The sequence below is a fragment of the Anser cygnoides genome, chromosome 4, assembly GCF_040182565.1.
Source record: "Anser cygnoides isolate HZ-2024a breed goose chromosome 4, Taihu_goose_T2T_genome, whole genome shotgun sequence".
Lineage (NCBI taxonomy): Eukaryota > Metazoa > Chordata > Aves > Anseriformes > Anatidae > Anser > Anser cygnoides.
In genome coordinates this window covers 30,802,295-30,813,945 of record NC_089876.1, presented here as the reverse complement: position 1 = coordinate 30,813,945, position 11,651 = coordinate 30,802,295, and the positions used below count along the sequence as shown (strand labels likewise).

General features: G+C 49.4%; 1 protein-coding gene across 7 annotated transcripts in view; it reads left to right on the top strand.

Annotated features, from left to right (window-relative positions):
* Positions 1-6,867: 6,867 nt before the first annotated feature.
* USO1 (USO1 vesicle transport factor) overlaps positions 6,868-11,651 on the top strand; it is a 33,005-nt gene continuing 28,221 nt past the window's right edge. For all 7 annotated transcript variants that reach the window (XM_066996586.1, XM_066996583.1, XM_066996585.1 and 4 more), the window contains exons 1-3: positions 6,868-7,027; positions 7,106-7,192; positions 7,269-7,333. In XM_066996586.1, coding sequence (XP_066852687.1) covers positions 6,962-7,027; positions 7,106-7,192; positions 7,269-7,333 — 218 coding nt within the window. In that variant the 5' untranslated portion in view covers positions 6,868-6,961. The remainder of the gene's footprint in view (positions 7,028-7,105; positions 7,193-7,268; positions 7,334-11,651) is intronic.

Sequence of the window (11,651 nt, the reverse complement as noted above, 5' to 3'; positions counted from 1 at the left end):
CCCCATGAGGTCGCCCCCAGTTGCTGAAGGAAAGCTTTGCCTACTTTCTCTCTTTCAGAAAGCAAACCTGCAGGCAAGACAGCAGACAAAAATGACCACGTGACCAAATTTTTGAACTTGGAGATAATCCTAAAATAAGATTTCTGCTTTGTTATCAAAATAACCTCAGCCCAAGGGACAATACAAAGGACTGCTCCCAGTCACAGCTGGCCAGGACAAAATGCACATGGGGAAATTTGCAAGTTAACTTCAGCTCAGAAGAGCCTGTAATTAAAGGTAATGTACACGGGAACACCAACACAAACACACCATATCCTCCATCAACAGGGAACTGATAAAAACCATCAACAAAACAAACAAAACAAACATATCAAACATAAACTATACTTAGCTCAAAAAGTTTACTTTTAATGGACTGTCAAAATAACCTCAAGCTGTCAAGCAGAGCCACAAGGCAACACCAAGATCCATTACCAAATGGTTTGGCAGGAATCACACCCAAAGGAGCGGCCTCACAAACGTGCAGGCAAGGCAGTAGGCAAAGCCTGAAATACAGATTTTGAACTGGGAGAAAAGAAAGCAGAGAACTTATTTAGGATTATCCAAAATCTCAGTTATAACCTTCCAAGGCTCTGGAGCACAGCATTAGCTGAGACTTGTAGCAGCCCCGGTTGGAAGCCATTTTGATCATCAGATCTAAAAAACAACGGCCCAGAATGCTACAGGACGCCAACGGCTTGAGCCTTGCCCATGCCCAGAGCTGGATCCTCCAAATAAACAAAATCTGAACAGCTCAAGGATCTTCCTGACCTGACTCATCCTACAGCAACGGCACACATGTGCGAATCTTACTGAGAAACCAACCTTAAAAGAACGACTTCTGTACGTACACAAGTTTTGCTGCTGCCCTAACCCCCAGCAGGTGATGAACACGGAACAATAATCACCACAAGCACTTGTGAGAGTCCACAAGGACAGAACTTTATAACTTTTCCCTTTTTTTAAGCAGAACCTGTTAAAAAGCAGATCATAGGCAGCACACATTCTTATGAATATAGCATTAGGCAAAGTACATATGTTAACAAATTGCTGGCATACCACAAGGAACACTGAAAATGCCTCTGGGTACAAAACATAATAATCTGTGACAAGTCATTACACGACATCAGATCACACTAGATCTTTTCTTCATTGGAAGCTGTGCTATTTCAGGAAAGGCTGCTGAAACCTTTCAGAAGATCTGAGAAAAGCAAATATGCAATAATCACACCGAGCCAATTCTTCCCTAACAACCTGGAGAAGTGCGTCTACATCCCAAACGAGATGGGTGCAGTCCCCCTCTGTCCATGGTTCTAGCGACAGCATGACTGGTTTACATCACAGGATGCTGGTATTTTACAGGATGTCTCAGTACAATTCTTCAACTGTCTCGGTGTTATTTCCTGCACCACCTCTTCAGACATCCCCACTGAGCTGCCAAAGGCTTTACGAAGCATTCAGGTCTCCAAGTCATGATAAGGCAGTAAAATAAAAATGCAGGTACTGTTTGCTTTCCATCGCCATGGTTTTCAAAAGATTTTGAATCTCCACACGTCCCAATTAGTACAATGCCTCCTCAAAGCCCAGGACCCAAGTCTAAGCAGGCCTGAGGGTTTTGGAGGTGAATGCCCAAGGGAAATTGAAGCCAAAACTTAACCTGCCAAATTTCCAACAATAGCTAAATTGCCAACAAAGGCAATTGCTGATCTGCACCAACAATTTAAACAGTTAAAAACTGTTGAAAACTGTTTAAATAACTTAAAAACCACGGTTATCTCCATGTGTTGCTGGGCACTAATGGAAGCCCCATAGATATGTACACTGTATAAAAGCTCTTTTTCCAGTTTTCATAGGTATGTATGTACTCGCGAGTCAAGGAACAACAGCTAAGAAGGGATCCGAGCGTTTTTCTCACTTGAATAAAATGAACAACATTTTTAGATTAGCCCGAGCAGTCTTTGGGAAAGCGTCTTAATGAGAACTTACCGCTTGAGGCACTAGAGAATATACTAACCAGAAAGAAAACACTGAAACGGTGTTGGCAACACCAGAAATTACGAAAATTTGTCTGCTGGTTTCTTGACAGCACAACTGCTGTGCTAAAGAACCCCTTTCCATGCCATAAACTGAGGAAAGACATGAGCTACCCAGATGAAGTCGCATGAATGCTCGCGCAATCACTGCTCGTCTGCAGACAGGACCAGACAGGCTCAGCACCGTTACCTCAAACAACCAAGCCCTATCTTGAAAAAACTTCTGTTATGTCCATGCTCTCTTTGCAAGAAAACAAAAGCAAACAGAGAGTTACCACAGAGACGAACTGTTATTTGCATGTGAAGATAAGCAAATTAACAAAAACAGAAAGGAGGTTTTCTTCTGGAAAGCAACTGCACGATAGCACTGAAACGACCAGTAACGTTAGGGTAACTTTGTGACAGCATCAAAGCTACATTTGGTTAATTTCAGGTACAAGATTATTACAGACTTGGGTCAGCTCTGCAAAAAAATATCTTTTGATGGCCTAGGATAGCAAATGTCAGCCACCACAACTAAAAGCAAGTTGGCCTTTGCAACTAAATGAAAGTGTTCAGACATAAAAGATGGAGACATAGCTGACACTAGGACTATTGTGCTCAAATACCCGGGTATCAACTGCTGCAATAATTTCTCCAATGCACGCTGAATTAATAGTGTGCTAATTCATTCAGCCTGCAATCATCTTTAGACACAAAACTTGCCTTTATTAAACTGTGTTTGTTAACCCTTCCTGGGGGGAAAAAAAAAAATAAATAAATCAACAAACCTACCACTCACCAGTCAGTGCAGGAAGGCAGCAGCAACTGGCTTCTCAAATACTGAAGGCCACCAAGTGCTGGGTAGTCAAAATGTCCACCAGCATGCATCTTGCTCACGTGAGATCTCTCACATTAGTGAAACCTTTTTTTCCCCAAAACAAATGCAAGTTTTCTGTTATTCCCTTAGAGGAATTATTGAATGATTATTTTTTTTTTGGTTTATTGACATCCAAGTCTCATCCTCCAAACTCTGACTACAGCAATTCTTCCGTGACTACAGGCACCTGGCTACCAAGCTACAGTTTCACGCCAACCTGCAACAGCATGGTTTGTTCTGAAATCCAGGTTCCTGCAGCTCGTGTCAAGGCCAAATAATGCCTTACACGGGTGTGCTTGCTACTGGGATCCACATGAGATCCTACTACTGTAACAGGTTGAATCGGGCTCCAGAAGCAGACTGCAGCTCACAGTCCAAGCTGGGGCATCTGCAATAAAAGCCCTGCGAGGCTAGCAGGTATTCCGGGCTCGATGGAAACAAGCAGCAACTACACCAAAAAAATACTGAAAGAGCAAGTTAAAGTCCCCAGCAACCCAGTTCATTACCGAAACCACCACCTTTTGTTCGTGCTCTGCAAGGTAAGTGCTCAGATCATCGTCTGTCTGCAAGCAAGGGCCAGCAAACCCGCGTAATCTCAGAGAATCACATTACTTTATGATCTCCTTTACCTAATCCAATCCCGTCTGAATTGGCTGAGCCCCAAGGCACAACATACAGTTCTTTCAAATCAAGCTGTTCTGTGGTAGGTTTTTTTTTTTTTTGAGAAGAGCTTAACGGCCCCATGTATTTTAGGTATGTGAGTACCACAGGGGATCGGCACCTGGGCAGCTGAGCTGTGTCCTCCAGGAGCTGACACCCACTTGCAGGACAGCCCCAGGAATCGAAGGCAGTGGCACCACCTTTGTGGGGAAACCACACCGCGTCTCCCTGGGTGCTGCCATCCAGTGCCAGGTTCGGTGCCTTTTTTCTGGGCTCTCCGCAGATACACCAATTAGTCTGACATGTTAGTCCTTTCACGTGCTCCCTAAATTGCAATGCTCTTCTTCATTTGTCAAATACTCTCAAAAGAAATGACATCCAGTGTCACAACTGCTACAATGAGAAGGAAGAATCAAATCCAACACTGCATGTTAAGATGCTGTTTCCTCAGCATGTTTTCAGCACTGTAAGATACTCTTTAAGCGTGGCTGTAGATGCATAATTTGAAACCTCAGTTCCATACAGAAAAACATTTTATCCATAAGGACACCAGCGGATAAATAGATTGAATGGTCGGCTCATTACGTTTTCTCTCCAGTTTAAGCTTCGCTATCACAGAAGATTTTATTCTGCTAATGAAAAATTCATATGATACAGATCATACTTCTCCACAGCGAGCCAAAATCTGCCAATTAGAATATTATAAGAACATTTCAAATGGTAAGCAGGGATTATGTCTCTTGAACCCAAGCTACCAGAGTCCAGAACAAGTTTGGGAGCAAGATGTTCCCGCAGGAATGAGAAAGCTTTCCTGATGCAGGTATGGCCCTGCAGGCATACTTACACACAGTGAACACATAATGCACTGGTAATGACAAATGAACTTCTAAAACAACGTTGGTTTGTCAGTAATAACACCTCCTCAGGTAAGGAGGCAAGCTGACAAAGCCATACCCAGTCAGAGCGCTATGATAACGCAGCTGTCCTCCTGTCAGGGACTCACGTGTACATCAGAGAGCTTGCTCCATGTTAGTTCACTCGATGACTGCCACACAGCACCGAGTAGGGCAGCATGGCCTACACTGCAGCGAAACCATCCCAGTAAGTTGGTCACCGATCTCCTTCTGCTACTGCTCCCTAATTAAAGCTATCCATAAGAGAAATGAGAAAACCCTGAGATAGAAAATGTGCTTTATATTAGAAAGAAAAGCTTGCTAAGGGAAATCATCTTTCCCCCTGTACTCCTCCATCAGATCACAGGTCAAAGAACACCGAGCTGGCTTTAAACGCACTGGTTACACGTAAGCAGCCTACCTGCACAAGAATTGAGCTACGAACAAAATAATGTACTCCATTTCTCAACGGATCAAAAATACTTTTGGCATCTTCACACTTCTTTCTGTAACACAGCACAATGCTTGCACACTGAACTTGAAGCACCTACAATACACAGAGGGCTCAGGAACTGCCAAACCCACACAGGAGACCGCAATCAGGAACGCTACAAAATGAAGTCAATCTTCCTGGTTGGAAGCGAGCCATCATCTCATCTTCCTTCACCCTCTGCTGTGTCAGTTCTTTCACGCAGCGGTGCTGGGCACAAAGCTCAAGGAAGGTAAAACCTTTGTCGGGGGCTGCTCCTGTGCCCCCACGCTGGAGCTGCAGTGACCTTTACTTTGGTCCTCGGAGGTTACGAGGAACAGCGGTAAAATGAGAAGAGCTGAAAGAAGACCTCCATGCACCTAGGTGTGGGGAGCGAGGCCGCCTGCCCAGCGCCAGCCCCGTTACGCGTGCCACCGGTAGCTGCCCTGCGGCCAGGCAGAGCAGAGCACGCCCAGGCCCGGCGCCGGGCGGCTTTTACTTCAGCTGCCGTACCCATTTCTCCCAGAAGCCCCTCGGGGGGCCGAGGATGGAGGCCCCGGTGATTCACCGGCCCCCTGAGGGCTCCCCTCGCTCCTCCGCCAAGGTGACGGCGAACAACCCCTCCGCCCCGCTCCCCTCAGCCGCTGCTCCCCCGCTCCCCTCAGCGCCGCGACCGTTACAACCCCCGCTCCCCCGCCTCCCCCCAACGGCCGCGCTCACCCGTGGGCAGGGGCTCGGCGCGCGGGGCGGGCTGCGGGTCCCGCCCGGGGCCTGCTGGGCGCTGACGGGAGCGGGGCGGCGGCGGCGGGGGCGGCACGGCCGGGCGGGGGAGGGAGGGGAGGGGCCGGGCGGGGCGGCCGGGGCTCCCGTGCGCGCGGGCCTGGCGCTGCGCGCGTGCGTCACCGGAGGGGAGGGGGCGGCCGCGCGTGCGCCGCGCCGCCCGGCCCCGCCAATCCCCGGCGGTGACGTATGGGGGGGAGGGGGAAGCGGCCGTTAGCGGGCGCGAGGGCGGCCGTTGGCGGTTGCGGCCTCCCCTCCCCTCAGCCCCCCCCGTCCCCCAGCACGGCGCTACCCGAGCTTTATTGATTTATTTTCCCGTTACTGTGAATTCACAACCGCCTCGGGGGCTGGCGCGTTGCCCTGTCCCGGCGCTGCCCGTCCCACGGGGCCGGCTTTCCACCCTCACCCACCGAGGCTGTGGGGCTCGAGTCCCGGTGCCTCCAGCAGCGCTGCCCCGAGGCGGTGCTGCGAGGCTGGGAAACGCTGAAATAAAAGAGTTGGGCGCGCTGCACAAAACGCGCCGTTATCTTCTTGGACGGGGACGGCATCTCCTCGCGTCCAACCCGGGCATCCCCCACCCCTTCTGTTCTTCCCCGGGGAAGGGCAGGGTCGTTTCTTAGCGTCTACGGCATCCGGAAGCATTTTAGTTAGGGAAACGTCTGGCATTCTTGTCATTTCTCTTTTTTTCTCTCCCTTTTCAGCCTCTTTTTTTGCTAATAGGCAACCGACTGACCTAGCACTCCAGAAATTCAAAAAAAAAAAAAAAAAAAGGTCAGAAATTTGAGAAGTTGGCGGCCGGAAACGAGCTGGCCCCAGCTCCGTTTTGCCGAGCCGCCTTCCCGCGGGCAAGGGGAAGGAGGGAAGCGGTGCGGGTCGCGGCAACGCAGCTCCAGGCCGGCTCCTGCCCCCAAGCCGCCCGGCGCTGGGTACGCCCCGGCTCTGGCACTGCTGCCACGGACGCTTTCCTGAGCAACACCTGGCCCCCCGGCCAGGAAACCTCCCGGCTCTCCCCCTGCGCCCCGACCCAGGGCACAGCACGGGTCCCCTCGCGGCGGAGGGGGCGGAGCACGGGCACGCCCCGCCCACCACGGGCGCGGCCCCGCCCTCCGCCGGCCACGTCGGCGCCACGTCGCGGCGCAGGCGCGGCGGCCGCTTCCGTGGCGGGGGCGGCGGCGGGGCCGGGGCCCGGAGCAGAGGCGGGCGGGCCGGGGCCGGGGCCGGCGGCGCCATGAACTTCTTGCGGGGCGTCATGGGCGGCCCCAGCGCCGGGCCGCAGCCGTCGGGCGCCGAGACGGTGAGGCGGGGAGGGCCGGGGCGCGGTGCCGCGGCGGTGCGGTGGCGGTGCGGTGACGGTGCCCCCTCGCTCCCGCAGATCCAGAAGCTGTGCGACCGGGTGGCCTCCTCCACGCTGCTGGACGACCGGCGGGACGCCGTGCGCGCCCTCAAGTCGCTGTCCAAGGCGAGTGGCGGCGGGGCCGGGCGGGCCGGGGGCGCGCCGTGCCGGGCGGGGGCTGACGGCTCGTTGTGTCCCGCAGAAATACCGGCTGGAGGTCGGCATCCAGGCCATGGAGCACCTCGTGCGCGTCCTGCAGACCGACCGGTAAGCGCCGCAGCCTGCCCGGCGGGGGGACGGCCTGACACCACAGCGGGAGCTGGGCTGCTGGCGGCTCTTCGCCTGTGGTAACGCCTGGTGGGGGAAAGCTCCGGCAGGGCGTGCTCGGGGTGGGCGGCACGGGGCTGAAGGGGCTGGGGGGCCAGCAGGAGGGCTGTAGGGTCGGCAGTCCCAGCTGAAGTCCGGGGAGGTGACAGCGCTGCAGCAGCTTGCCCAGAGAGGGCGTGGAGTCTTCTTCTCCGGCAATAGTCAGAACCCACCTGGAGGCCGTCCTGCATCATGTTCTGTAGGCGATCCTACTTGGTTGGACTGGATGATCTTCAGAGGTCCCTTTTAACCTCAGCCATTCTGTGTAAGGTGCATCTTTGTGCTTCTGAGTGCCCAGTTTCTGCTACAGGTGGCATTAGTGAAAGGTGAACCCAAAGCTACAGTATTAGTTAAAAAGCTTTTGAAACAAATCACATCAGCCTGAGATGGGACAAAAAGTGGGTAGAATTAAGAGTAAATTAACAAAGTCAACAAATGTGTTTTTTGGACTTACGTGTATGTTGTTAAATAAATGGGTAGAATAGTTCTGTCACTGGGAATATTATTTGAAGGGTTCAAATAGGAGATGTGGGCCCCCCTCATGTTGAATGACCTGGTGTTACAATGCTAGTCTCAGTGCTTTAGAAGGATTAGAATATAGTGTTTATGCAATATAGAACTTGGTTATCTTGGCTATGTTTTCTTTCTGCAGTTGCTTGCACAGATAGCAGTCGCGTGTTGCAACTTCAAAGCTGTTGGCAGGGCTCCGATTAACCCTCAAACCTTGCATGCTCCTGGCTGTTAGGCAGGTGTACTGTAACATGCTTTCAGTCTGGGCTTGAATGTAAAACTTGCTTTTTTAAAAAAGGCAGTCAGAAGGGATATGTGGGATATGTGCATGCCCACACACCAGAACCAGCAGTGTCTTCTGATGTCAAGACAAGAATTAAGCAGCGATTCAGGGTCTAGGAGGAGGTCTCAGGGATCTAAGTGACAGTGGCATCTTGCTCTGCTTAAGTATACAGGACAAGAAAGCCTTTCATGCTCACCCAAAGGCTGCTGGTGGCCCTGCTTACCAGGCAGGTTGTGAAGAAGGTTTGGGGCTGCTGTCTAAACAAGTCCATGCTAGAGTTAAAATTGCACGTGTGGGCTACATGCAGCTTAAATGACTGAAACAGTACAAGGGAGGTAGCAGGAGCAACAGTCACCCCAAGGGGAAGCCCTTAAAAAAATGAGGTCAAGGAGCCTGGTTCATCCACTTATCTGCTGTTCAGGCCAGATTTGAACTTGGAGAAGGGGGGCGGGGCTCCACTGATCTCCTTTTCTTTGAGATGCTAAAAGAGAACTTGGCTGGGCATCAACTTGGAGCTTTTCTGGGCTTTTTTCACCTCCACTTGCCCCTTCAGAATTCGTGTGTACTGGAGCTCTGTTCAGGTGTGTTGTGTGACTCAGCAGCTCAAAAACCAGTAGGTACATCTTTGTGTCTTGGGTCTTTAGATGAAAAAACACTGGCTTCCACAAAAAGTTCCTAGATTAATTTCCTATGGCATGATGTTGGTGGACGGGTGCATCAGCTGGCCTGTATGTTGTGGCTTGTTTTAGAGACGTGGCTATAGGCTGTGTGTTGATGGTGTGTGCTGGGGTGGTGTGAGCGCACTGTTTGGTAGCGGTGATAGTAGAGCAGAGGCTTTGGGGGCTCTTGCTGTGGGAGTACAAGTGGCTGCCAGCTGATCTGCACGGAGGGTTGATAAATGAGTCGCAGGCTCAGCTGTCGGGGTGGTGTCTTGTGGGGGACAGCTGGCGTGCTGTCATCCCCACGTGAGGGGCCACCCCTGGGTGTGATATGTGATGGACCTTTGCAGTGCCCACTCGAGCTGCCCTGAAGCTTTCTGCAGAAGTGAAAAATGCCCATTTCTTCCTCCTGGCCTCCTCAGTTTTCTTTCCTTTTTTTTTTTATTTGCATTGCAGCTGTTTAAGATTTTTTAAGAAGCAAGCCAACTTTTCAGAAAACAGAAGTCTGTGATTGACTCAGATGGCCCTCTCACATGTCACTGCATTGATGTAACTCATTCACACGTGCTGGTCCTGTACCTTGACTGGCTGCTGTGAAGTTCAAGTTTACAGAAGGTCCAGAAATATGATCAGTAATATGAAAGGAGCAGGGAAAACAGTATGTTGAATCTTCTATTCCTTTCTTTTTTGCCTCTGTTGCTTAGCTTTAGAAGGGTATGCTTTTTTAGTGTTCATTAGGTTGCCCTGAAGATGGGTGAGGGAGCTCTGGAGGTGCAGGTTATTTGCTGGGAAGCTGCTGATGGCTGTTGCCTCACTGCCAGGAGATGTTACTGATTGGCTGGTTGTCTCAGATGTATGCCTGCAGCTGCTATGTTTTTCTTGCATCAAAATATGATCCTAGCCCATGGGATTTTCTTCTTAGTTTTTAGTTGAGTAGAAGTGGGTCTTGCTTGAGTTTTATCAGCTGAAGCTCTTTTTTTTTTTTTTTTTTTCCCCCTGGTCTTTTTTGCAGGGGTGGGGTGTTTGGGTGGAAGGAATCTGGGGGAAGGAGCCAGCAACAGGCAGGGGTCACTGAAACAGTGGAGTCTGCCTTGCTGGAGTGCATAACAGCAGTATGGAAAAACTGAAGCAACTTTTCTGATAAGAAGTGATTTTTTCCTAATGCAAACAAGTTCGCTGTGCAAATGTGATCTAATGGAAAAGTTCTTTGGATTAAAGACCTTTACAGTCAAGTATGGCAACACAACAGTTAACTGTTATTTGTGTAGAGCTGGAGTAAAAGCGGGAACATCTTTCATCTCCAGTGCATCTCTTGGTTGTGGTGGATCAATTGCTCCTTCCCCTGAAACTTGATGTGATAAGCACATGGACTGCACCAGCTATGTAGCAGTTTTTCTTTGATTTTCTGCCTCATCTCTGTGCTGCTCATTGCCTTGTCAATTGCCTTGTAGCTCTGTTCAACTGCAAGTCATGCTCCTGTGTTCCTCATTGTGAAGTTGATATGGCAGGAAAAGTAAGAAAGATAGATTTACAGCTTCATCTCCTAATTTCCTTAGGAAAAGGTCCTGGTTTGCATGGCTGTGTGGAAGTGCTGGGTACTTCTTTCTTTCTTTTCTTACTCCTCTTCAGATCTTTCATGGCTGCTTCTGGCAGCTTCCTTTTTTTTTTTTTTTTTTTTCAGCCTTTATCTGGAATAGAGAGAAACTCCTTTTCTTTTTTAAGTGGACAAGATGCACTACCTGTTACACTGTTTCCTTGTAAATTGCCTTAAGCTCCATCTCCTGCCTGGGCTGAGATACAAGTGTTGAAACTTGCTCTACAGAAAAGTGACTTCTTTCACTAGGTTTTCAGCTATGCATATCAGCCATCCTGCAGCCTGAAAAGACTCCTGAGTCAGCCTGAAAATGTTCCAGACTTTTATACAAACCAGTGTTCTTTGGCCATATATTCATTTTGTAATATGAAGAAGGAACTGCGATCTACTGGAGGACCTTTCCTTCTCCTTGCTGGCTGTCTGCATATTGCCACATCTCACCAGGGACTATTTTGAAAAAAGCCTGGCATGGGCTGTAGCACTGATCAGCACCACTTAACTGTTGGTGTGGAGGAAGGCAGAAGAGCAAAAAAAATAACTTGATCTTAGACTCGTTTTATTCTATTTATATAAAATAAGAATTTTAAAATTTACTTGTGGCAGTTGTAGTAGTTAAAAACCTAATATGAACCTGAGAGACGGAATTTGTTTGCTTAAGGTACAGACTTCAGTTGCTTTGTACTTGTATTTCCAAATTTTCAGAGTTGTGTTATGCTTTTAATTAAAGCTTTTGTAAGAAGTTATGTTGCTTGTTAGTCCTTTGATCACTCTTTCATGAGCTGAGTTTTCAGGGTTAAAAAAAATTACCTTCATTTCCAGGTGTGCTATCATTGATGACATGATAGAAACACTCAGCTATTTCATACTTTACTTGACAGGATAGATCATGCTTGGAAGAGGAGTTAAAAGCTTTTTGAGGCGCCCTACCTGGGCAGCACAATATGTGGATACTTTCACTTCCATATGACTCTTCTCTGCTATTGTTTGTGAACTCGGGGAGTGCTGACTTGCCATTTCAGTCTCATGCCACATAAAAGCACCACTAGCAGCAGGAGGATGCCCCAGGTGGCTTATGCTGGATTGTTGCATTTCAGAAAGACTGCGTCTTTTATGGATGTGTGAGAGACTGGAAATCTTTTTCTTGGCTGAAGACTTTCACTACAGAGCAAAAAT